At 44.8% G+C, this 24,624-nt stretch overlaps 1 protein-coding gene across 1 annotated transcript; it reads right to left on the minus strand.

The window, feature by feature from the left end:
* Positions 1 to 10,744: 10,744 nt before the first annotated feature.
* Positions 10,745 to 24,498, minus strand: DRGX (dorsal root ganglia homeobox; the record flags this gene model as incomplete). Its single annotated transcript, XM_010282455.1, has 4 exons — positions 10,745 to 11,010; positions 21,186 to 21,298; positions 21,636 to 21,808; positions 24,397 to 24,498. Coding segments are annotated over 4 exons (654 nt in total), but the record flags the coding sequence as incomplete, so codon positions are not given.
* Positions 24,499 to 24,624: the final 126 nt, after the last annotated feature.

Raw genomic sequence — 24,624 nt, forward strand, 5'->3', positions numbered from 1 at the left:
TGGAGCTCCCTGGTGTGTTCACACTCCTGCCTGATGGTATGCAGTGTCAGAGCCTCATCTTCTCACAACTGCTCCTCCGGTTGCTTAAAACTGGCATAGGGAATGGCAGCATTCAGAGCACACAAAAATGGGTCCCCTGCTCGTTGCTAGGCCAGAAATGCCAGTGTTGTCACCAATAACGTGAAGCATTTCAGGTGAGCTAAGGTGGCCTTCTTCAGGATCTGCCTTGCATTACAGGCCACAGATGGCAGACAGACTCTGAGGTAACCAGCGATCCTTCATTCTATTCCCAGCACCGATAAGCTGCGGAGGATGTGAACTGGATCTGGCCCAAGAGAGACCCTTTCCTTGATTGCACTGAGGCTGCTGAAAGTCTGTTGGCAGAATCGGTTTCTGCTGGCGAGTGCTGCCTGCCTGGATCAGGTCTCCTGAGACTGCCTCCCTTCCCTAGGAATGTGAATTAAAACATTTCAGAATTATTCCATGCCAAAACTGGCTGTGGCTTTGTGAACTTTCCAAAAGGAAAAGTCAGAAAGAAATGAAAGGAGAATGTCATATTGCATTACAATATAAGACAATGTTATTGTTGAGAATACATCCATACATGGATGTATGCCTATATAGAGATGTCTCTAGGTATGTCTACATGTCTATATATAACTATAGGTATAGTATTCATGTTCTACTGAAGTGTCTGGAAGTGATCTAAACAGTGCCCTTGAACTGTCCTTTGCATTTCCCATCTGGCAGTCTGCATGTCCTTTGCAGGGTCTGCCCCAAGGGATCCCCATTTTTAACCTGGGCTTCCCATGTTCCACTACCCTGGGGAGACGAATGTTTGCCTCTTTCCATATTCTTGCCAGGACTAGGGGGTGTACCTGGGATGCCCCCATACCTCCATGTCTCCTGCTAGGAGCGAGTGGTCGCCCTCACATGGGCTCCTCTTGCAGCTGGGGAGTCCTGAGCAGTGCCCCGGGCTGGCCAGATGGGACTGTAGAGGGAAATGGAGAAGCCCTTTTGCTTAATAATCTCACTTCATGAAACCACGGCATTATCAACCCGAGACAACAAACACTTCTCCTGGCAACAGGATCAGCCCCAACCGTCCAACCCCGCAGTGTAACTGGCCCTAGCACTGATCCTACTAACCGTAAACTTCTTACCTTAGCAACCAGATGAGCCCTAACATAAACCAAGCAGGATCAAATACCAGCTGGAGTACTGGCCCAAAAACCTACTGACACAGCCAAGTCATGCGACTGCACCTTAGCAGGAATTTTCCAATAGAACAGCTTCTCCACTGAAAAAAAAGTCTACTTTGACAATACTGAAATCACTGGTTAAAAAAAAAGCACATTTAGAGTGTTTTTTTTCAACCACTGTCTTTTGAGCTGGGAAATTTGCTGAAAATTTTTTGAGAAGTCCTCATTTGCTTACATGTATGTATAAGTAAACAGTCCTAGACCTTTTCTTTGGGATTGAAACAACTTTTTAAAGAAAACATTAATTAAAAAAAATGTATTAAGAAGCTGAAAATAAAGCAAAAGTTTTCAAATATCTCAAAATGTTTCCAATAGTCCAGGTTGGTTTATTACTTGGTAGTTTGTTGGGCTGAATATTGTTCTGGCTTCTTTTTTTTTTCCAGTGTTTGTTTTGTTGGGGCTTTTTTTTGTTTGATTGTTTTGGGTTTTTTGTCCAGTTTGGAATGAGGAAGAGATCTCACCATCATCAAAATGGCTATGTGAGGGGAAAACAGTTTCTGGTCCAGTCACAGACAAGTTCTCCTAGTGCCGACTGCCACCGACGAGCCACGGTGGAGCTCCCTCTCGTGCTGGACTGTCCGTATCTCTGGATACAGCTGCCATGCAACCAGCTCCGTGCTGATGGTCTTGTTATTAACACTGGGGGGGGGTTATTCCCGCTGCTAACTAACTGTGTTTTCAAGTGGTAGAGGAACCCGACTGTAGTTTTGTATCCTTCCGGGCATCCAAGACATGTTTAATGGTGTGCAATATCTGCATCCCTGCAGTATACTAAGAGAGGTTATCTGATCGTGCTCAGTAGGACACTAGCCACGTGGTTTACACTTGTCAATTTTTATGCTTCTCATCTGAAAAATCCAAACAGCAGCCTAGTCCTTGAAAAGCTTCCAGCCATATTCACGCTGTGAGAGTGGCACTAATGTAAGAGCAATGTGCTTGAAGCACTCCTTCAGGGGGCACAGCTTTGTCAGTGAAACTGAGCTTTGCACCGTAGCAGTGAGACCACCTTGTAAATAAAACTGACCCAAGTGGTAAAACAGAGGTTTTACACACGTGACTGCATCTGTACTATGGGCTTTTGCTGGAACAGCATTGTCAGCCAAGGTCGCCTACGCCTGATAGCGCTGAGCAAGAGGAAGCCTGTGATGCTCAGAGATCACAGAGGATCCACACGGATCCCAACATGTACTTCTTATTCTGGCTAAATCCAGCCTGAATCAAACTAAACTCTCACTCATTCCCAATTCCCTCAAATTAATGCTCACACTGCTGTGTATATGCCGATAGCTGAGGCAGCACACAGCGGACATCATCTTCCGTACCACGCTGGGCTGCTTGAAGACTTTTCGGCCTCTCACTGCTTATTGCTGTCTCTGCCAGCAGAAGCACTTCACCAGGGCTTCCCTGTCCACCTGTAGCGAGCCCAAAACGCCCCATTCTGCTGATTGATAGAAATGCGAGGAGCTGAGCTCAGGGGGAGAGAGGGTCTAGGCAGAGGGCGGGGGGAGAGGGTGAAAGAAGAGCAATGTGCTTAAAAGGTGTCATCATTTACAAAAGTAACACCTGGCCAACGCAAGTCCCTTTGTGGCAGGTGCTAAGGCTTGCTTTTCTATGGACCTTGTTAAACTGTGGCCCAGATATACCCACCCTGACCTGCAGGCGCTATTTCGGTCGGGCACACGTAAGTCCCAGAGACAGAGACTATGAAATCAAGGCTAAATCACCTGCCCATGCGGTGGCAGTAGGAAGGAGGTGTCTCCGGTACCTCGGCTCCCCCTTTCCTGGTTCATTAATGTAATTCTAAAATCTAATTAATAACAATGACTCTCATGTATTCACTTCTTTCCTATTTTCACAGTGTCTGACAAATGGTGTATTGCAGAACAGAGCGCCGGTGTCACTAAAGTGATTTTAAAATGTATCTATCTTCTTAATTGAGCTGGTGCAAAGGCATAGCTCTTAACTCACTGGATTATTGATTAAGGAGTTTGATTTGATCTGAACTGGGTAGAGATTGGAAGATTTCCAGACGTTCCCATAAACAAGAGGCTTCCCAGCCTCAGCATCTCTCTGGACACTTGACATTTCTACCTATGACATTTTAACAAAACAAATTGAATCCAACCAACACTACCCCAAAATAAAATTTCAGCCCAGATCTAGTGATCCCTTTGTCTGGGGCAAAGAGTACCGCTTGTATCTTCAGCTGTACTGCTCCTCATCTCTGGTGACGAAGTGACGCAGCCAAGGCAGCGTGGCACTGAGCAGCAGGGTGACAGAGAGGTGCTGAGAGGTCCTAGATGACTCGTGAGTGCTCACTGAGGGGACAGCAAGCCTCCCAAGCTACGGAGGATGGTTCAGTTCCTAAAAAAGGGGGCCCTTAGCAAGAAATACTTTCCTTTTGTATGTCTGCCCTGAAAAAAACAGAGTTACATAGGGCTCAGGATGTCTGGGCATGGTGCAAAGGGATCATTAGTAAGAAAGCACTAAGAAACCCTCCTCCTTCCTTCTCTTCCAGCTTGGACGCAGGTTGTGAGTTCCATCCCACAGCTTCATAGTGGACGTAGGGATAAAACATTGTACAGCGAGTCCTGGGCCTCACTGACGGAGAAATGGCTCTGTGGGGTGTATAAAGCTGACTCAAATGCAGGTCCTGAGCCCTATGGAGGGAAAGCCCACCAAAAAGAGATGAAGCTGTGGCTTGCTCATACACACACAAATGCCTGGCTGCTTGTTGTCTGTGTTATTTGTCTGAACAACAACCTGCAACATCAGTCTGGATTATTCCCAGGTTCAGCCCCACAGAAGTATTCAGGTATTTGGCTTTCTGAGTGGGATTTTGAAACTTTCCTTTCTGACCCCTGTCAGATGGTGATTGTGAAATCCTCCCTGGAGAACCTCTGGCTCAGTCCCAGTTAGGTTTAGCTCTAAACACAAGTAATGGTTCAGAGGAGAAATAGGATCAGCTCTTTTCTCCTGCACATCTTCCTTGCCTGCCAGCAGCCAATTTCTTGTGCACCGCTACAGAAATATTTCTAATAAAAATGAACAAGTCCCAGGGATGCTCCTATCCCTTGCTGTGCCAAGGACTGGTGATCACATCAGCATCTCGGTTCTCAGGCATCTGCCAAAACCTGATGGCTTCAGCCAGCATGACAGAGCAAGGGTGAGCCAGCTGTCATATAACAAGCAGAGTTGAAGTTCCTGGGGAGCCTTCTTTACAGAGATGGGCTTCTTCATTTAATGGGCTTTAGATCTTATTTAACACATCGGCTCATGTACAGTGCGGGTGTAAAGAAGCTGTGTGCATACAATAAAAAACCTCAGCCTACTCAATACCTAGGGGAGTCCTAATAAATTTGCCACTATAGCAAGTGTTAGTCTTTAGGGCCAATACTGAATGCTGGAGTTTAATAAACAAAAATTCTGAAGGAGGAGAACCGAAAGGTAAACCAGTTCAGCTGATAAAGCAAACGCAATTTTATTAGAAATTAAAAGTTTTCTCCTGGCCTTGACCAGTCCCAAGGAGCAGCGTCTCAGACTGGTTGTGTCTGGGTTGCCTTCTGATGGCTGCTCTCGGGGTGCATTTTCTCGGAGTGCATTTTCTGACCGTTCTATCAGAGGTCTCCCAACCTGGGCTGAAGGGCACTGCTCAAAGTACAGAGGAACTTGCATACCAGAATAAACCTTGGTAGCTAATGAGCCATTTACGTCCAGGCCCATCCATGAGGCAGAAGATGGGTAAGTCAAGTCAGTCGTGAAGGATGACATACTTTCAGGTGTCTACCTGTATACAGCATTAATGTCATAGTACTGTGGCTTGTGCTGGGGCTTAGAAAGCCGGGCCATAACAGCCACCCTGCCATTAGACCAACCCAGAGGAGTGAGTATTTCCTCTGTACAAACAGAGCTGTCACAGTCTCAGGTGCTCCAGGAGACTGTAGGGTGCTTTAGCTAAACTGTTAACTGCCCAAGACCAGAAACAGCTTCAATGCTGCTGTCAAATTTTATGAGAAAATATAGATGCAAGGTAAGTTCCAGGCCCATCAGAACAGAGTTGGGTGGGCAGTAGTTCTGGAAGTGATTCAGCCTGCAGAAGAGCTGCCTTTCGTCGCTCTGCTTGTGAGAACTCTTCTTGGCTAAAATGACACAGGTGGTGGCGGCTTTTTCCTTCTCCGTTTCATGTTATGGATGTTACAGCAGTATTGCAAAAGCACTGGCTACAGAAGAAGCCATCAAGGTTAAATACTGGAAGAGTTATGCAAGACAACACTTTAAATCCTGGCGAGTTTTAACTATTACAAGTTTATCACAGGAGACTTGTCACAGCTCCAAAAAATGATGCTCAGTCTTCTGAGACAGCAGACCAGCACCTACTTGTCTTCTGGCAGAGTGCTTAGGGCAGGCTACAAGGACGTTGTGGTTGGATTATTAAAATATTGTTGGCACATCACTCTCAAATAAGGCTGAATTTGTTATATGCCAATGAAATTCTCATTCTCGTGGGTCAGATCTATGTAAGGGCTTCTTTGGTTGGTATCAGGGAAAGATCGTATTTTGCGGTAATATGGTCACATGAAGTCAATGTTTTACTACAGTGCAAAGGAAGTTTTTAACTGGAAAGAATAAAGCATTGTTGATTGTACTCTACTGCTCTTTTATTTATGGCAGGGGTGTCAAACTCTTCAGTGGAGAGGTCTGAATTATGTACTCGGGAGCTCGGGTATCAATTTAGGTCTTCTCACTTCCCCCTTCACACACTGCTTCCACCGCACAAACAGCCAGGCACAACAGGATCTTTATCAAGTAACAGCTCTTTTAGAGGGAGAACGTGCCACAGCAGCACACCACAAGCATTTCATCTCCATCCCCTGCTCCCTCGTGGTCCACCCGCCAGCAAACGACTTCCTCCCGCGCTGCTCTGGCTTCTTTCTGCCGCGGGGAAGCAGAAAGCTTAAGTGCACGGCAGAAGCACAAACTTCCCAGAGGCACAGCCCCACCAGCGGGTTTTTCTCCCTGGCCCTGAGACGGGATGGGGAAGTCCTCTGGGAGGTGCAGAGAAGGTCAGCCCAAACTCGCCAAGGGCAGAAACCTGTGGGGAGCACAGCGGGGAGGGCACCGGTTGCAAGACGAAGAGTTTAACGGTATACCAAGATCTTCCTCTGCATGCACATGGCCTTCAGCATCATTGTAAATAATACTCTTAATAAAGAGCCAATTAGCCTAACAATCTCATTACTATCCAGCATGCAGCGTAGGAAGGACTAGCCTGCGGCGCAACTGAGCAAAGGTGCATTCTCGGCTCCACGCTGCCTGCTATGATGTATGTAGGCATAAGGAGCCCTAAATAGATGTGCGAGAGACAAAAAGCATGCAGAGCTGAGAGAACGGCGTGCAGCCTTCCAAAGAGGGTCCCACGGCCTGGCGCTTTGCATCAACCCCCGTTAACAAAAGCCGGACCGCGCGCTGCAATAGCCCCGCACACGCGCCCTGAGCACCGGCTGCCCAGCCGGCTCTGCCGTAGCCTCCCGGCGCTGGGCTCCGTGCTGGGGCAGGGCTCTGCCCAGAGCAGGGGGACCGTGGCATGGGCACGGCACAAGCCGGGAGTCAGCACCAGAGCTGGAGGCAGGACCGCGGGCTTTCCGCAGAGCTGTGAGTGAGGGTTCTAGGAGATGACCCGAGCAGGGACGGTGGGGTGCGAGGGGAAATCTGGGCATTGTGGATGTCTGCGATTGCTTGAGTCCAGGGCTGGAAATGATTTGCCAAAATGGTGCAAGTGGCATTTGCACAGAGGCCGTCCGTGTTACGTGTGGCTCCTGCTACTACGGAAATTCACAGAGAATTACTGCATGGGATCTAGTGACAACGCAGTAAGCCGTTAAACAAAACGTCTTTGTCTTACATCCGTCCCTCAAACCTTGGGCTTCCATTTTTCCTTCACAGAACTGAAAAAATATCACGCAGGCTGATTTTGGAATAGGTCACATGTAAATCATCCCCTTGGGCTTGGGCCTCTCACTCTGGGGTTCAGCCTGAGTGACTTTTTATGGCCGAGTTATAAACTTTTAAATGCCAGACTTAATCAGAGCTACTGAGATGGCCATTTCAGGAGTGGTTTAAGTGGCATAGCCCTGATATATGAGAGCGCAGAAGGAAGGCAGGAGGCTCATCCGCGGTGGGCCGTCTATCTGGAAGGGAGCAGTGTCTGGTGGCTAGAAGCAGGCACAACTGAGACACAGATCTCTTGAGTTTTGCTCTTGCCCTTGTGCTAATGCTCAGCGACCTCAAGCAAAATTCCCTTGGGCTGTGCTGCCCTGGGCAGACAGGTCTCAGACCAAAACTTGAGAGGAAAACACGGCTCACCATGCCCCGGTTTCCCCACCATGCTAACAAGAACGCAAATACGCGTCTGCCTCGCCTAGGGAAGTGGCAAGAATGGTTGGTGAACTGGCCTAGGGTTTAACGTGGCGTTGTGCAGGCTCAAAACGTACAAATCTGAAAGCTTCATTTATGGCTGACTTAGAACAACCACCCACAAAATCATACTGAATAATTATAATCACAGACACATCAGACACTGAAGAGTCTAAAAGACTTTGGGCTCAGGCTTAAGGGAGAATAATGCCGCTTTGCTCCTAACAGGAGGCTCTGCAAAACTTTGAGCACCCTAATTTTGCAAGTTGTGAGACACCCAGCAGGTTCCAGCTGTGCACCTGAGAGCCTCCCCCACTCTGCAGCATCTCTGTGCTCTAAGCAGAACTGGACAGTCATCGATGCGAGAGCAGATGCTTGGGCAGAGAAATCGATCTGAATGAAAACAGTACAGGAACTTTTCATCATCGTCTTTCTAAATTTATTCAAGTATTAAACAAACAGAAACTACAGCATGCATCAGATACTTTTCTTTATTGTACAACGAAACTATGGACTTGTTTGTAATTGCAGCATTTCCAGCAACATCAGGCAGACTTGTCGATGTTATCCAGTTTTGCACAGTCACTAGAGTGTCGCATCATGAATTATTAAATCAGTGCTTCGTGGTAATACATAATTTCTTATCAATTATTCATGCTAATGTGCGTGTAGTTTACTTAATTGTGTTATTGACGATCAAAAGTAATTTCCTGAAAATCCTCAAGGACAGAAAATTTAATCAGCGTAACTACTTTTCAGATGCAATGCTGTTAAGTATTCTTAATTTGCTCAACAATTCACTTATTTATGTACCTTTCTGGAGGAAATACGAGTTTAATCAAACAATTAGATTGAAGAGTTAGTGTACAGAAGGGCTGAAGTTCAACTGAATGCAAGGTAATTATGTTGAAATGAAGTTGGGCCTGGCTCTTTGGAGTGGAAATTTTTTTTAGTCTTTTTTTCTGAGGGGGGCACAAAACAATTATGGTTGGGAAGATCACTAAGAAAACAGTGATTCTCTCTTCTCCAATTGCTCCCCACAACAAAGCACACAGCGATCTATTCTATTTTGGTGGAAGAAAAAGGTTGTTGCTCTTGTTTAAAATAAGCCGTAATTTGCAGCCGGGGAAGCCACCTCCACCGACAGTTCAGCAGAGCAGGTCCTGACGCTGGAACACAAAGGCAGATCACAGACCACTGCATGTGTACCCCCCCACCAGTTAATACAGTTCAGGATTGCTAGAAGAAACTCATGATGTGGAAAAGTAAAGCAAAACTACTCCATTTGATGAAAGTGGGTCCTGTCAGACTTTTCTTTGTACTCGGATCCAGGGGCAGCCCCAGCAATGCCCTCTCTGATGGCTTGTGTCCAGAAGACACAAACTCTAGCCTGGAGGAATGCCTGGCATCCTTCGCTCCTGGAGCAAGGAAGGTGCTGGGTGCTGCCAAGCCACACCCTGGAGACCAGGGCTTCCACCCTTTGAATGGGTGCTGACACCGAGCCCTACCTCGGGGGAAGGAAGGTGTGCACCAGGGGGTATGGGAGGGTCTTGCAAGCCCCAGAGATGTCCCAGGTTCTGTGAAATTCATGGGCTGAGATCACTTAGGTGGGGGAGAGAAATTTTTGCTGGCAGTCTTACTGAGGACTGCCTTTCCAAGCACATCCCCAAGCTCAGATCCTGTGAGAAGCAGAACAAAACCCCATGTAAAAGCACGTGCTCAGCACGTTGCAGGAGGTCCTCAGCACAATATACAGGATCAGACCTGTCAGGAATCCTTCCACTAGCCTCCACATAATTTGGTCAAATCTCAGAGCAGTGGTTTCACCCTGTTCTCCGGGGACATCTGTGGACAAGTCTAAGGTGTCTGCAAAAGGCACCTGAAAAAAGCAAGTCCATGTCACTGTTTAAATCAGCATGTGCATTTCCCGTGGAAAAAAAGCGGGGTACCCTAGATCAAAATGCATGCTCTAGAGCATCAGATCTTAGTCTGCTTTGCTTTGGGGAGTTTTGGGTCAGAGATAAGGCTATATTTCCTGAGGCATCAATTTCTCCTTTGCACTGTGCCCACTCTGTAATAACTAAGACATTTTCATATCTAGATTAATTACAACAAGCGTTCAACGAATGGAATAGTCTGATTTTGGATGGCATGAAGGAATATCCTTCCAAGTTTCATTTTCTCTTTAAAAACAAAACACGCAAGGACATATTTGCAGTGTTGTAATGCAGTCTTACTTTGTTTTCTAGTCTTCCTTTCCATGAAAAAGATGCTAAAATACCCCCAGCTTTGTGCAGATCTAGACACAACTGCACTCTCCATTAAACACCAGCATTACCATTTGAAGCTATGAATGCTGCTCTGGATTCATGTGTCTTTTAAGTCTAACCCAGGGAATAGCAAGAGTAACAGACCAATGTTCACACAGAGACTAGCGCAAGGATTTTATTCACAGGTAAACTGATCTCAGCAGTTTCCCAGTAATCTACTCCATGGGAAGTTTCATTTTCAGGGAAAAGAAGGGAGAAGGAAAAAATTATTAATAGTTTCGTTCTGTTTTCTGCTTCTCTTACACCTGGCTTGCCTGGAACAGGTTTGGTCGAAGTCAAATGCCATCAGAAAAGAGCAGGCCAAATTGATATATACCTGCATATTCCTTCACCTCTGCTGTGTGCGGTGGGGTAGATGATGCCTGGATGCCTCTCCTGCCCCGGACCTCACGTCTGGAAGTGCAGCTCTCCATCTCACGTGGGGTGGGAAGCTGAGATGTGTGGGAGCAAGCCAGGATCCTGGTGTTTCGGTGTCCCTGGGATGTGAAGGAGGGGCTAAAACCAGTTTTACGAACGTTTCCAAACACAGATAGTGCCGATAAGTCGAGGAAATGAACCTACAGCGATGCAAGAAAAGCAAGGGTGCGTGAAAGGCAGCCAAAGCGGCCACTCAGATTTGCCGGGTCCCTGGTGGTCCCCTGATGTCCTGCTGGGGCACGGCCACACTGCAGTTCACCCCGCCGCAGACCCCGGCGGCGGGTCCCTGCCCTGAGCCGAGGGGCCAGCGCCGGTCCGGTCTCATACGCTCTTCTCCCCTTCCATGTGCTCCTTGGCTGGAGAGGGCTGCTTGTCCTGGCTGCCCTCGGGGCCGGGTTTGGTGGGAGGAGTGGGGCTGCTGCTGGTGGTGGGCAGGAGGTTGGCAGACTGGAGCACAGCCTCTGAGTGCTCCCGGGCCTTCATGCGCAGCGCGGCCACGCTGGCGGTGCGGTTGCTTTGGCAGCCATAGGTGGGCAGGAAGGAGAGGCCCATGGGGTCTGGAACGCAGCACGAGCAAAGCGGGCTCCCTGGGGAGGAAGGAGACAAGGCACCATCACTGATGGGGAAGGTCATGGGGACTGTCTCACTGTTCCCTTTGTGGTCAATCTGGAGAGGGCAGAGATGGGGTTGGAGTCTCGAATGGCAATAACCCCCTCCCCTATTGCCCTTTAGTGGGTACATAGATGTTCTCTGGATCAGGGCTAGAAAAGCCAGATCCTGTTCTGCTGAGGCCTACTGAAGATTCTTACACTGTGACTCGTCCAGGGTGCCAGAGTGAGTGAGGACAAGCAGAGCCGGAAGCAAGCGGTGAAGTTTAGGTCACGGATGAGATTTCCTCACAAGCGAGGCTGAGCTCACCCCCCGTTCTCATGCCAAGCTGCTGCTCTGTGGCTGCCATCAGCCCCATGTTGGAGATGTCCCCTGACCTCCACCTGCACACTGAAGCCTCATCAATTTGGGCAGCTGCATTTGTTGGGTGAATGTGGGAGTCCCATCACTTATCTATACCTGAAAGACTACTGTAGAGAGAAAGGTGAAAATATGCTGGTTATTATGCAGGAACTAACGACCTTCTATCTCACTGTAAGATGAGATAGGCTTTTCCTTGGCCAGGCCACTGCCAACTGTTGGCATCATGTCTGCCTGCAAGAGTCTGTTCTACTTTCAGCCACCTGCTGCTTGAGGATGACACCTTGAAGAGCATGGCCTCTAGAAATGAGCCAAGGCCACCTAAAGCTTCTGCTGCTAACATGACTTAAGAGTACCATCAGGAGAGACGGGCCAGATCACCTCTATCCTGTCATCTGAGACACATGGGCTGTTCCAGCAGTCAATAAAACACTGGAGAGAGGGTGAAATGGGTATTCCTCTCCCTTTAAGCCAAAAGGCTCCCCTGCAGCCCACTGACAGAGGCAGTACTCACTCCACCAGCTGCCTTCCTGAGCTGGACCACTGCAGGCTCTTCTTCTGCCTTATCTTTGATAATGCTCGGACTTGGGCCAGTTCCCAAACAAGCACACCTGGAAGTGTAGGTGACCGCTGGGCAGGACACGCAGTCCATTCAAAGTACCTAGCTTACATTCGTCTGTTGAATGAAGGAGAGTGTGTCGGAGGAGTAGGAAGGGGAGGTAGGGTGGGACGGCTGAGCTACTACTTTAATTTGCTCTCTGGTGAGAAATGTTGGGTAACACCATTTTTCCAGGGGTCTGAGAGGCCACATGAATTCCACATACTCTTCTACACCCCTGGCAAAAGCCTGTCCTTTGCTGATACACTACCTCCCAAAAAGAAACAACCCATACATGCACATCCTGACACGATGCAATGTCTTCCTCTGATCTTTCTAAGCCAAGGACTCGCTTTAATTTCTGCAGTTAATATTTGAGTTAAATGACTCATGACTAAGTGATGGAACTAATAACCTGCAGAGAGCAGGTAGTCTTTCTTTTACACTTCTGCTCTCGGTAGCAACGGGTCAGCACCCATCTGCTAGGGATGAAGGCAGGCAGTTGTTTGTTTTTAGGATGTTAGCAAGACTTCTCTATGGCAATTGTCAGAGAGTAGAAGCTTGCAGGTAACATACAGGAAAAGGTACTCTTTTGTATTTTGTAAAACAGAATTTACAAGGGATATGTTATTAATGTAACTAGAAAGTCATCTTTTCGCTTGTAGTACTCTTCTGATAGAGCACATGAACAGCAGATCAACATTTCCATGGGTCCAGGCATTCAAATGAATGGCACAAGCAAGTTTCAGCACTTGACTAAAATCCTCCATTTTTTGCTTTAAGCACTAGGAAGCTCAATCTTGAATTCTGTGGCTGCTTGAAACAGGTCAGAAGGAGAGTTTATAACAAAATCCACTCAGTTACACAACTTACAGTTTTTGCCATCATCAGCCATGCTCATAAAGTCATTTTTTTCCCTGTTGAATCGCAGCCACTTCAGGGGTGCTGAACAGCCACTGTTTTAACAAGAGGGGAGAGAGGAAGATTTGCACCTCAGAGTCCCTACGGTTTGCAGCAGGTCTTTAGCTGCAGAAGCCACACAGAAGTCTGGTTTTTTCGCTACTATTAAGCCCCACTCTCTTAAGGTTCAGCTCTGAAATGGGGGAGCACGGAGGCCTGCCTGTGCATCAGTTGTCTTTGCACTGTTGCTTTCTAACACAAACCGCAGAGTCTTTCGAACACAGCAGTTTCGAATGCCATGCTGAGGGGAGGGCTGACCCCCCTGCGGTACCCAACGCGGGACCGAGCACAGACATTGTCTGCTCAGTGGGAGGTGGGGAGAAGTGGAAAAGAATCTTCCCCTTTTCAAAAGAGCAGGAATCAGCTCCATCTCCTAAGAATAATTTTCATTCCACTGTTAGAGAGGGATGAAATATTTATCAGTCTTCACTACCAATCTAAGCTCTTTGCTTAATAATTAGACCTGATATTACCTAGTGGCTCTGCAACCTGAGGGTGCAGTTACCTGTGGTGGAAACTAGGCTATCTCTAGCAATAATTCACCCATAAACCATTCCTTTCCATTTCACTGAGGTTAAAACACTTGCAAACAACAGCTCACACACACACAAAAATGTAAAGTAACAAGCTTCATTTGCTCCAGGGTCCATCTAGAATACAGGAAAGTAGGATTTAGCCCTGTTTCTTTTTAATGTAGCCTGTAAGGAAGGCTGAATCTATCTTACAACTGCCAGTGTCTGCGAGTAGTAAGTCCGGTGAAATCTATTGGACTTTGCTGGCACATAAGCCAAGACAAACAACGGGAGACTCAGGAGCCCAAGGTCTCCATCTGCCCATCAGACAGCCCATGATGGACAGGGATGTGACTTTTGCCAAGAAACAGGCATCCACATATAGCAGATATCAATGGTTTTTTACATTTTATTGCAGTAACCCTGAGTCCACGGTGGGGAAGGAAGGAAGGAAGGAATTGTTCCTACTTATTTCAGATCCTTATTTCAACTCCCATCAAAATCAGTGAGGTTTAAGCCGTTAGCCCTAGATCTTGATCTACTAACATCTATGACAGTCTGATATTACTTTAATGGGATTTGGACCAAATTGCTACAATACGGACAGGGTACCATTTTCTTTCTTTCAGGAACTTACTGCCTTCTGTACACAAAATTAAAATACACAATTAGATTTCCATTAACTTACAGCAAATTCTGCTGAATTGATCTGAACCTCCTTGTATTCCTATATGAGATCATACTTTAAACGCTCAGCCTGAACATAAATACTTAATGTAATAAATACAGCCTGAAATATTTGATCCACTTGGCAGTTTAATTGATCTACTACAGAGACTGACAGGAAAAATTAAATTTGTTCTGTCTTGTCTCTGCCAACATCACATTTCAATTGTAACGATATTTGATCTACAATTTCAGTTGCAGACCCTTTTGTGCAGTTCCAAGGTTCAGTTTCAGCTGAGTGGGGTGGGAGTGGGGCCCATACTGATACATAAGTATTTAAAATAAATGTTTTGTATTTCAACTCAACAATTTAAAGAATTTAATAGACAGCCTTTCCAAAAGGCAAAACCCCAGTTCCTTCCCTCTTTCAGTATTTGTGCATATCAGCATTTTATGTGGACAGCCTAACAGCAGCCTGACGTAGAGGGAAGCAAGGAAAAATTCCCATTTAAAATCCTCACTCATCAGTGCATGCTCTTTAGTTTGCAGAGAAAATATTATGCTTGATTTAAGTATTATTTTCTTCTGATAGTAGTCACATCGGTTTGCTTGAGTTCTAAATCCTCGTAAACTCCGAAATCACTTTCACAAGGGTTGGAAGGTCAGCTAGTAACCTTGAGTTCACAGTGGTGTTTACCAGTGAGAGCTGATTCAAAGGGAGCTCCCTCTTGCTCTTCATACATGACACCAGCACTCTGCCTATTAAAGCATGAGGCACAAGCAGAAAAAACAAAAGTGGGTTTATCCAAACCTTCTTGAGCTCTGGATTAGGAGGTTCGGAAGAACAAGAAAGGTCTGAAAAGGGGAGGCACCAGATGCTTCCAGTCTAATCTAGGGTAGCCTCAGTGCTGCTAAAGTTGTGCTAGATGGTTCCTCATTCTAGTGCCTAAGCTGGTTAAAAGTGGAAGGCACTCTGTGCTGCCCAGAGGCTGGAAGAGCACTTCAGAGCTAACAGCAGAGTCCAAATGTTGGAATTTCAGATCTCCTTGGGCTTGTGAACCCTATATGCCCAATGCAAACAACAAAAAGCTGGTGATTTGGCTCAGTTGCTCAAGCAGGAGCATTTTTGTGTAAATAACTTGATCCTGGAATTGGAGGATTTTATCCTCCTTTATTTGTGCCATTAGTACTGTTCCAAAAAAATAATTCAGAAGGCAGGACCTTGCCTGTTTGGACAGGAAAGCTGGCAGCAAAGCCCACAAGAGCTGGGAGAACAGAACTAGTCTAGTGCTTTGAATACTGTCAGGTCAGCAACCATTTACCACTCTTCCCTTCCACATCGAAAACATGATCTGACCCTAAATCCCGCTGATGTGTCACTCCAAGAGGGGTCAATAGGAACCCCTGCCCAGCTAAGGTCCACTAACCTAACAAAGATTTCTCCTGGAGGAAACAAGCCAGCACCCATTTCCTTCCCATGGCTCTTAGGACTCCTAGTATCTGCATATTCCCTGATATTTGTGATAAAGACAAACAAACTACCTGCGAGGTAGGGCAGCGCTAGAGTTGGAGACCTGTGACACAGGATTCAAAGTAATTTGCTCAAAGTCTGTGCATCTGCAGCAAACTAAAGAAATGTTTTAAATTCTCTAAAGTCACAGTGGCAGGTAAACTAGGGAAAATGCCAAACAGAATCCACTTGATACATTTGCTATATAACATGAGAAAAGTCAATAAGTCCATAATCAAGAATGACAGAGAAAATAAAGGACCCCAAGAGTTTTGATTCCCGTTCCCCAGTCTTATGGTAAGCAGCGGTGCTTCAATTCAGTGAACACCAGTTCAAGGGTAAGTTAGGTCCTTGAACACTTCTTTCTCAGCCTTGCCAATGGGAATTGCCCAATGGAATCGGGCAAGTTCTCTTCATCTTTCCGTAACAGAAATTGAAATGTAATGGATGGGCAGTTCTAGTTGTTGTGTGTTTTTTTTTTCCTGGATACTGCAATTAAGCCTCTCTAATATGAACAACAGCAACCACAGCAGCAACAAACCATAAAAGAGCCTAATCAACGGTGCCCTGGAATATCCACTTTGATGTGCATAATGCAATCCTGCTTCTCTATCACTGGTGTGGAGGTGCCGTGAAAACCAACTGAGCTATAACTTGCACAGAGCAGAGCCGTGGGTGAATTATGAAAGTAATTCCCTGGCAAGTGTAATTATTTCCCTCCTCATACACTGCACTCATCACGGGGTCTGGGGAAATTTCAGTGGAATGTAACAGACACACTCTTGGCCTCAGCCACCAGAATGGTAGAACACTTCCGCTAAAAAGTGAAGATTCTTGTTTACACCCATTAATAACATCTTCTACATTAATGAATTGCATTCATGCTGTCATCCATTAAGAAGGTACTTTGAGGTCTCTCTCTGCACAGAACACTTGCTTCTCCTGATGACTCTATTGTTATACAGCCCATAAATAAAACAAGTGTTTTCCCTTCATATTTGAGGTCTGCAATTAAATCTACTAAATGGACTGCAGATGCATGGTTTACAGTAAGTGATTCATCTTGGAAGATCATGGAAATGTCGAAGTCACCACAATGAAGTAGCATAGTTGTCAAATTAGGACAATTTCAGAGAGTAACAAACACCAGAAATTTCATCTATGCAAGCCAACCTTCTCCCTGACTATGGCCAGTAGTGAAGAACTAAAACCCTGAAGTAGGAAACCCTGCATACCACAGAAATTATGATCTTGTGCTAATTCTTCAAATGAGAAATTGTATTTCCTGAAAGAATAGTACGTAGTGAGGTGATATGGTAGTTAACAGATGCTTGCTACTAAGTACAGCCTCTGAGGTGCTAAACTTCACAGAGGAGAGGACTCACCTAAGAAAAGGAAAGGTCTGTTGTATTACTGAATAGACAATATTTGACACAAACAGACAAAAACTGTCCAGTGGTAATATACTCTTCTCTGGAACAGTCCATGATCTGGATTACAGTTCTGATTGCTATGGTATAGCTGGCCTGCTTTCTTCAAAGAACATCCTGTGGTGGTAATACCATGCCTTTGATGAAAAAAACAAAGCTCAGTTTCAGAGACAGCAGGGTTCATGGGGCATAGTGTTTAGGGAAAATAGCTTTCTTCCCATTCGTCAGACCAGATCTAGTCTCATGTTCCAACAATACCCCCCATTTACCTAGAAGTGGCGCAGGTGGGGTTCAGATGAGTGCTGCCTGTTGAATAGTTGCAGAGACACACAAAGTATGAGGCAGTGCACAGTGCACTGCACACTTTCCAAGAGCAATGTTGCAGGCTCAGTCCCTGCCCCATGCTAGGCTGTCCTGAGATTTCTTGTCTCAACTAGACTGATTTCACCATCAACTATTATATCCTTATACTACAGATTAGATCCAGGAGTCATGTGCCCTAGACACTTTATGCAGCCTTGGAAACCTAGGTCTGGAGCCAAGCAATCAAAGTCAGAGAAGGAGAAAGAGAGGTGTTAGTTTCTTTACAGAAGACAAGGAACTCTCAGGTGGCAAAACAAAAATGGTCCCTGAGAGCATAAAATAATTATTAATTAGTTACATCACCATCATCACTTGTTATTCACTGTATTGATTTTAATTGTCTCCTTCTAAAGTATCAGTCAAATATTACTCACTGACACCAATGAGATGTTGGCTCACAGGCCCAACAAAGCACGTCTTGTCTCCTCAAAAGACTAAGAAAACAGCCTGGACTTCCCAGTAGTATCTGATGTGCTGAGAGTGCTCATCTGTCTGCAGGCAGCTTTTACGGCCTTACTGAAGAATATGATTCTTTTTACTGGCCAGGATTATTCTCCAATGGTGGGAATACATATCTATTTATGGGATCCACATAGAGGAGCTGCATTTAATTTGACATTTGCATAGAAGAAAGTGGGGTCATGCATCCATCAGTAGTGAAAAGATGCTTTGATTATGGAGAAACTATTTTACTTTCAAAAGCACAAAGAATTCCTGGTAGTTTCAAAGCATGGTCGGCACAAGAGAGATACCAGGAAGAGCTCTTGATCATTTCACTCTTCAGTAAAACTTGCAAATTCTTGGAAAACCTTACTACTTGCTGAATTTCTCCTTATCCAAGCAATCCAAAACCCAAACAGCTCAGAATTTTATGTCCTGTGATGGGATTTCATGTGGCAAACAGACATATGCCCTCAGAATCACTGTGGCAGAGTCCGCTGGCATTTCTGCTGCAAAAGGTGACTAGATTCTCAAGGGAGAAGTTTAGGTCACTTCACTAAGACACATAAGGACAGAGACTAATGCCCTCCTAAATGTAAGGTTAGTTCTCCTTTGACAGACCTGAAGTATACAAATTAGCTCCTAGCTCAAAGGGGGAAATGAGAAGGGAGAATCAAATAAACTGAGCTGAGCAAGACAAAGATGGCCATGTAAAGGCTTTGTGAACACTGTGGCTCTCCCTGTCCTTTGCTTCCCACAACAATTGTCTCTTCCTCCAGACTGACATGTGAGTTTGGCTGTGCTCTCAAATACATTGGTTTAGATGAACCATCATTCACCTGGTCTTTCCATATCAAAGAAAGAAAAAATTCATACCAGGCCTGTGATACCTTTGGTCCACTCAGAACCTCTAGAGACTGTCCCGTTCATCATTGCCAATTAACGAGACTGAAGCTCAAGGTCTGCTGTGCACAGCCCCTACCCCAGCCCAAGTGAACTGCTCTTGGAGAAACGGGGAAAGAGGAACTTGTGGAAATGAGCCAAGGAAAGAGGAGGCAATACTCCATATATGAATACAACAAGAAAGATGCTACAACTATTTTCTGCTGGTATAAATCAAATTTGCCACCTTATAGAACAACAAATTCTTCCCCCTTAACCTCAAAGCCGGAATTTGACACTGCTGAGACCTGCTGCAGAAGAAAAAGATCTCCCCTCAAAGCAGCAGCTCAGTCTACCGATCCTTTGCAAGTATAACAATACGCTGACAGGCATAGGCAGCTCCACAAAGCTCCTGCTAGGTGCATCTGCAGATAGGCAAATCTGTAACTGGATCTCTTAAAATCAAAATATCCTACATCAGCCCAGTCCCCTTGCATGTATCTGGAGATTTCTAGTGCCAGGCAGGAAATACAAACCGGCCATCTCAGCAATGAGCTGCGTATGTAGCTGACAATGTTCATCAAGAGAGTATGCATGCGTGTGATAACTGACCATCCCTATACAAATTATAAAAGATCTATATTTACATTTGGGACCAATTTTTCAGGGACATTGCCTCTTAGCCTGGGCAACTGACTATCTAATAAGTATCTCTACAAGAGATTCAGGAATAGGATTTTTCCTGCCCCTAGGTTGTAAAATTGCTATCAAGCAAAAAGGAGCAAATTATTAATTTCTCAATTTAGTGGCTGAGCTGTAAAATCATGGAAGTGAATACCTGGAAGTCTTCCAAATAAATAAAACTAAAAAAAACCCTCATGACAATTTTGTCCATTCATTTTTATTTCATTTTGCTTGGCTTTTGTTTATTGGGGTTATATTTCTTAAAATTTAGCTACATTTAAACATGAAACAAGTGAGAACAGTGTATTGAGGCATTTAATTTTGAAAATGCTTAAATGTAAATTTTAATAAAAAACAAATCCCTGACTTCCATCTGAAATTATTCACTGAACACAACCCCAATTCCACACCTTTCAACCTGCCCGGGACTATATTTATCAATGAACAATGTTTTTGCCTGAAGAATTTCACCTATACCTGCTCCAGAGAGGCTGTCCCTGCCCAACATAAGAAGCCGAAAGTCTCTGCCCCAAGACGTAGCAGTCACAGGGCAGAGATCAAGGGGACTTACGCAGCCCAACAGCCGCTGCCCATTTGCAGGGTTTAGGTTGACAGTCATCCAAGTTTTAGGATTCAGGTCACACCTGTGTGGCTTTTCTTGATTCAAGATCACAGGTCCCACACCTATCAAAATAGCCGTAGCTGTATGGTGTGTCTGGCTTCAGCTTTTTTGGAAAGACAGGAGGGAAGGGGGAACAGGAGGCAGGATGCTGGACAATGCAAAACTCAGCAGTTCCAAGCATTTGCTTCAGGAATGTACCTTGGCAATGCTGATTTAACGGGAAATACTCATGAAGAGCATGAAGTACGCCAGAGAACATAATGAGAGGTATTAGCCGACACCTGTGCTCATAGTGGAGGGTCTTAAACCGAGAAACTTACCTCACCAATGATTGCACCACATTGGGGCACAGAGTAAATGTATGTGCCACTTTGCACTTGGCAGTGCTATGAGGTTTTACATCCTACAAATCTATAAATTGAATTCATCCTGCTTACACCCTTAGTCTTATAAATTGTTAGACTAGGAAGAGCTAATGGATCAGCTGGTGATTTATTTTTAAAAGATGCATACTGCTGCTTTTTGGGAACCGAAAAAAACTGATATGGACACTGGATGTACACTTCGTGAAGCCTGGGTCCCAGGTAATGGGGAGTTACTTTGCATCCTCCCCTGTCCCCATGCACACGCTTTATTCAAGTTCTCAAAGGGGACCTACTGTTCAAGAAGAGAAAGGTCCGGCATTGTGCAGAGATGTACTGCAAAGGAAACCACATGCAAAGAGCGGATGAGGCATCAGTAACGGTGCCAGGTAATGTATAATGCAAAAGGATGTGTATAACTAATTTATTAGTATAAATTTGACTCTTAAAAAAAAGCATATGCAAAGAAAACTCTAAAGGAGCAAACCCTACCTGCCTTGCTCCTCGAGACAAACCCTGACCTCACTAAAACTAACTGCCTGAGTAAAATGAAGGAGCTTCACCACAAATGATGCTACATGTTACAACAGGAGACTCACTCCTGTACCTGCAGCATCGGTCAGTGCAGTTACTGCCAATCGTAACAGAAAAAAGGATCCATCATTTCCCAAATGCTTCCCCACGGCCTCAAGTGGGACCATGCTGCTTAGCTTGAAAGATCTGCTTTTTGAGCTTATCCCTGAAGTTAAAAAAAGTCTCTTACCTTTTAGAGAGGCGACATGGGATAAAGCTTGTGCGTAGGTGGCTGTGTTAAGAAGAGTCCCCGGCAGACAGGAAGGGAAGAAAGGTCCTGCAGGACCCACTGCTCGACTCAGGCTGGTGGAGAAGGGAAAATAACTTCCTTACAAAACCAGAACTAGCTGATTCCAAAGACAGCATTTGTGCACGCACACAAACACGGTGGTGTCTCAGTGTCCAACTAGATGGGACCAAGCCTGGATGACATTAGCCTCCCACAGCCACCAGCTTCTCAGCATCTCCACAAGGAGCAGTGAGTTACAAGGAACAGCTCATGTTCTAATGATTTGGTCTGTAGCTGAAGATGATACTGTGTAGGTCAAACCTTAGCAGCAGGCAAGTCTGTATGTATGTACATACGTATGATGCATGCCTGCCCCAAAGAGAGGCAGTTGATAACATGTGTTACTCTTACCTCTGCTGGATCTCCAGACTCTCTTTTTTATTCCTGGTTTGATCTGCTGGAGAAGGGGAATTTAAATTCCTTGCAGGAGGTGCCACCTCAGCCATTGTTTCCTTAGAGCCCTCTTGGTCGGAAGCACCCCTCTCTGTTTTCCTCCATTTAGCTCTTCGATTTTGAAACCACACCTGGAGCAGGAGAACAACCCAGGCTGAATACCGTGTTTAGCCAAATGTGAAGCAAGGAAATTGTAAACTGTTACTCTAGTGGAATCAGTCATTTAAAAGCTTGGCTAAAACTTCCTCTTATTTTGTGTCCCCATTGTTGTTCTACTTAAGCCTTAGGTTCACATTTGTATCTGGAATATTTCTGTGTCTGGAAAGCAAGTCAGGAATATCTAAAGACATTCAAAATGCATGTTAAAAATAAAAAAAAAATAAAGGAGTTTTGATGTTACTGTACCAGTTAGCAAAATATTTAAACCTGTGCTTGCCTTTATGCACACATTTAATTCTCACTGATTTCTATGTTTTAACACAACTAAAAGCCTTTTGTATAGGGATGGGCTTAAATACGTATCTAAGCACTCTGACAAAACTGTATATATATCTTTAAATGAGCTGTTGCTAGAATCAGAGATGTCAGAAATTAAAAGGTATGTGTTAGTCCATCTTATCCAGCCTGTTTCCTGGAGAGGACTGATACTTGCTGTTATTCCTCTGATGTATTTGTCCAGTCTGCATTTAAAGGTCTCAAAAGGTGGTAGATGATAGTAATTTTGGAAGATCATTCTGCAGTTTAATACATACCAGTCTCCAAAACTTATTGTTTCCCTGTAATGCAATACAAATATTCATGTTCTCAATTTTATCCCCTGACTTTTAGTCCAAACACCTTTTTTTTTCCATTTCCTTTGGAGCTGATGCTCTGAAAGCACCTTATTTGAGGTGGAAAATGCCAAGCCTCTCTTGAGGTCAGGAAATGCACATTTTAATACATGACTTGAAGTTGAGGCAAGATTGTTATTATTGTTATTATTATTCTCCTCCTACAACTCCATTTTAGTTAGCTTTTAATTGCACGTATCAGCAAACATTGAATAATGATTTTATCTATATTCTAAATTTAGAGCAGTTAAATGCAAAGCAAAATGCAGACACTTTCTTGCATCTTAATTGAATGAAGGTCACAGCTATAACAACATTTAATTGAGCTATTTTTCATTATCATATTTTAATGACTTTGCACTGACAGTTCGCCTGCTTCTGAGGAAAGAGCATGATGAAGTCGTTTATTTCCCTATTTAGTTATTGTTTGACAACATCATCTTCGATTAAGACTCTGCTTTATAGCACATTAATCATATTTGAATGAGCAAGGGGTATAAATGTAAACATATCTCCCATCCTCTGTGTTTCCCCATGTCCCTGCATGAAAGCAGGCTAAACAAATGCTTGCATCTATTGTCTGTTTGCATAATAACCAACAACAAGGCTAAACACCAGTCCTCAGCAATCTAATTGTCACCACCCCTATCTCACCCTTGCACCTTTCAGGAAGAAGTTATGATCTTCCACTTCTGAATGCTCAATAATTGTCCCATTTATCTCAATTTGCAGTTCGGTCTTTAGGCACCAATAGCCAAAATGGCATTTTTTATTATTTTTTTAAGCCAGTGCCTACAATGCAGTGGCAAAAGGAGATTTTCATTTCCAAATAATAATCAGTTTAATTTGCCCACATATGACCAATGATTCATGTTCAGATTTAATAATCAGGATCGCATAATCTGATTATAGGAGAAATAATTTGTTTACAATCCCCAATTTACTGCGGTGAATTCCATTATCTCTCTTCAGCCATTGGGTTTTAAGAGATACTAACATGACCCTAGGGAACAAAAGGCAAGCTATTATATTTCCTACAATTAGATCTTTGCATAGTCTTAACCCCAAGCACCTAAATAATAATAATAATAAAAAAAAAACAGAGTGCAGAAAAGCCCAATAAATAAAATTAATACGTAATCGTGTTCAAAAAATGGTTTGCAACCCTGTGGTGGATGCCTGCAGAGTTACAGGGATCCATCTCTGACAACTGCAGGACTGCTATTCTTAGCAGCGCTTGTGGACACACAAAGTTAATCCCTGGATATGAAAAAAACAAACACCCCGATCAAAAAAAGGGGAAAAAAGTGGGAAGAAGGAAAGAAGAAAGGAAGGGGTGGAAAAGAGTGGGGGTGGAAAGAGAGTAATCGTGGCCAATGGTATTTATTGGATCGTGTTAAAGGTGTGGGGATTGCTCTGCAGGCTCTTTAGTTGTCTAAATTAAGTGTTTAGGAAGAAGACGAAAGGGAGAGAAGTTGAAGAGGTGCAGAAGATTTCTTCCTGGCCGCTGGGCTCCCTGCAGTTGACTAACCCCACTGCTCGACAGTGGTCATAGTTGCTTTGGAGAATCACGTCTCAGCTCTTTTCTCCACACACACCCCCACCAAAAGCAAGGAAATGGATGTGCATTGATGTAATTTAGTACCTTGGAGACGCGGACAAATTAGTGTAGAACATTATCACTAGTTAATTATGAATGACCGATTAATCAACCTAATCTAATATTCCACATTATGTTGATGTTATTAAAGTGCATCATGAAAATGACAGATCGTCTTCATTTGCGTTCTTTGGCCAAATGTGCACTCTGCAGTCATGATGTCAAAAAAAAAAAAAAAAGTTTGCCAGTTTGAATACCCGAGACTTAAATAAATCCCCAGAATGTTTACCTGCACCCTGGCTTCCGTGAGGTTGATTTTCATAGCCAGCTCTTCCCTGGTGAACACATCGGGGTAGTGGGTTTGAGCGAAAACGGCTTCCAGAGCCTCGAGCTGAGGAGGGGAGGGGAGCAAACATCTGTCAGGGCAGGAGCTGCCGCCCCGGGGCGGATGTCCGGCTGCCCCAGGCCGGGCTCTGCCGGGGGTGGGGAGAGCGGGGCCGGGCCCTGCAGGGCGCAG

This window comes from Phaethon lepturus, unplaced genomic scaffold, assembly GCF_000687285.1.
Source record: "Phaethon lepturus isolate BGI_N335 unplaced genomic scaffold, ASM68728v1 scaffold24382, whole genome shotgun sequence".
In the NCBI taxonomy this organism is placed as follows: Eukaryota; Metazoa; Chordata; class Aves; order Phaethontiformes; family Phaethontidae; genus Phaethon; species Phaethon lepturus.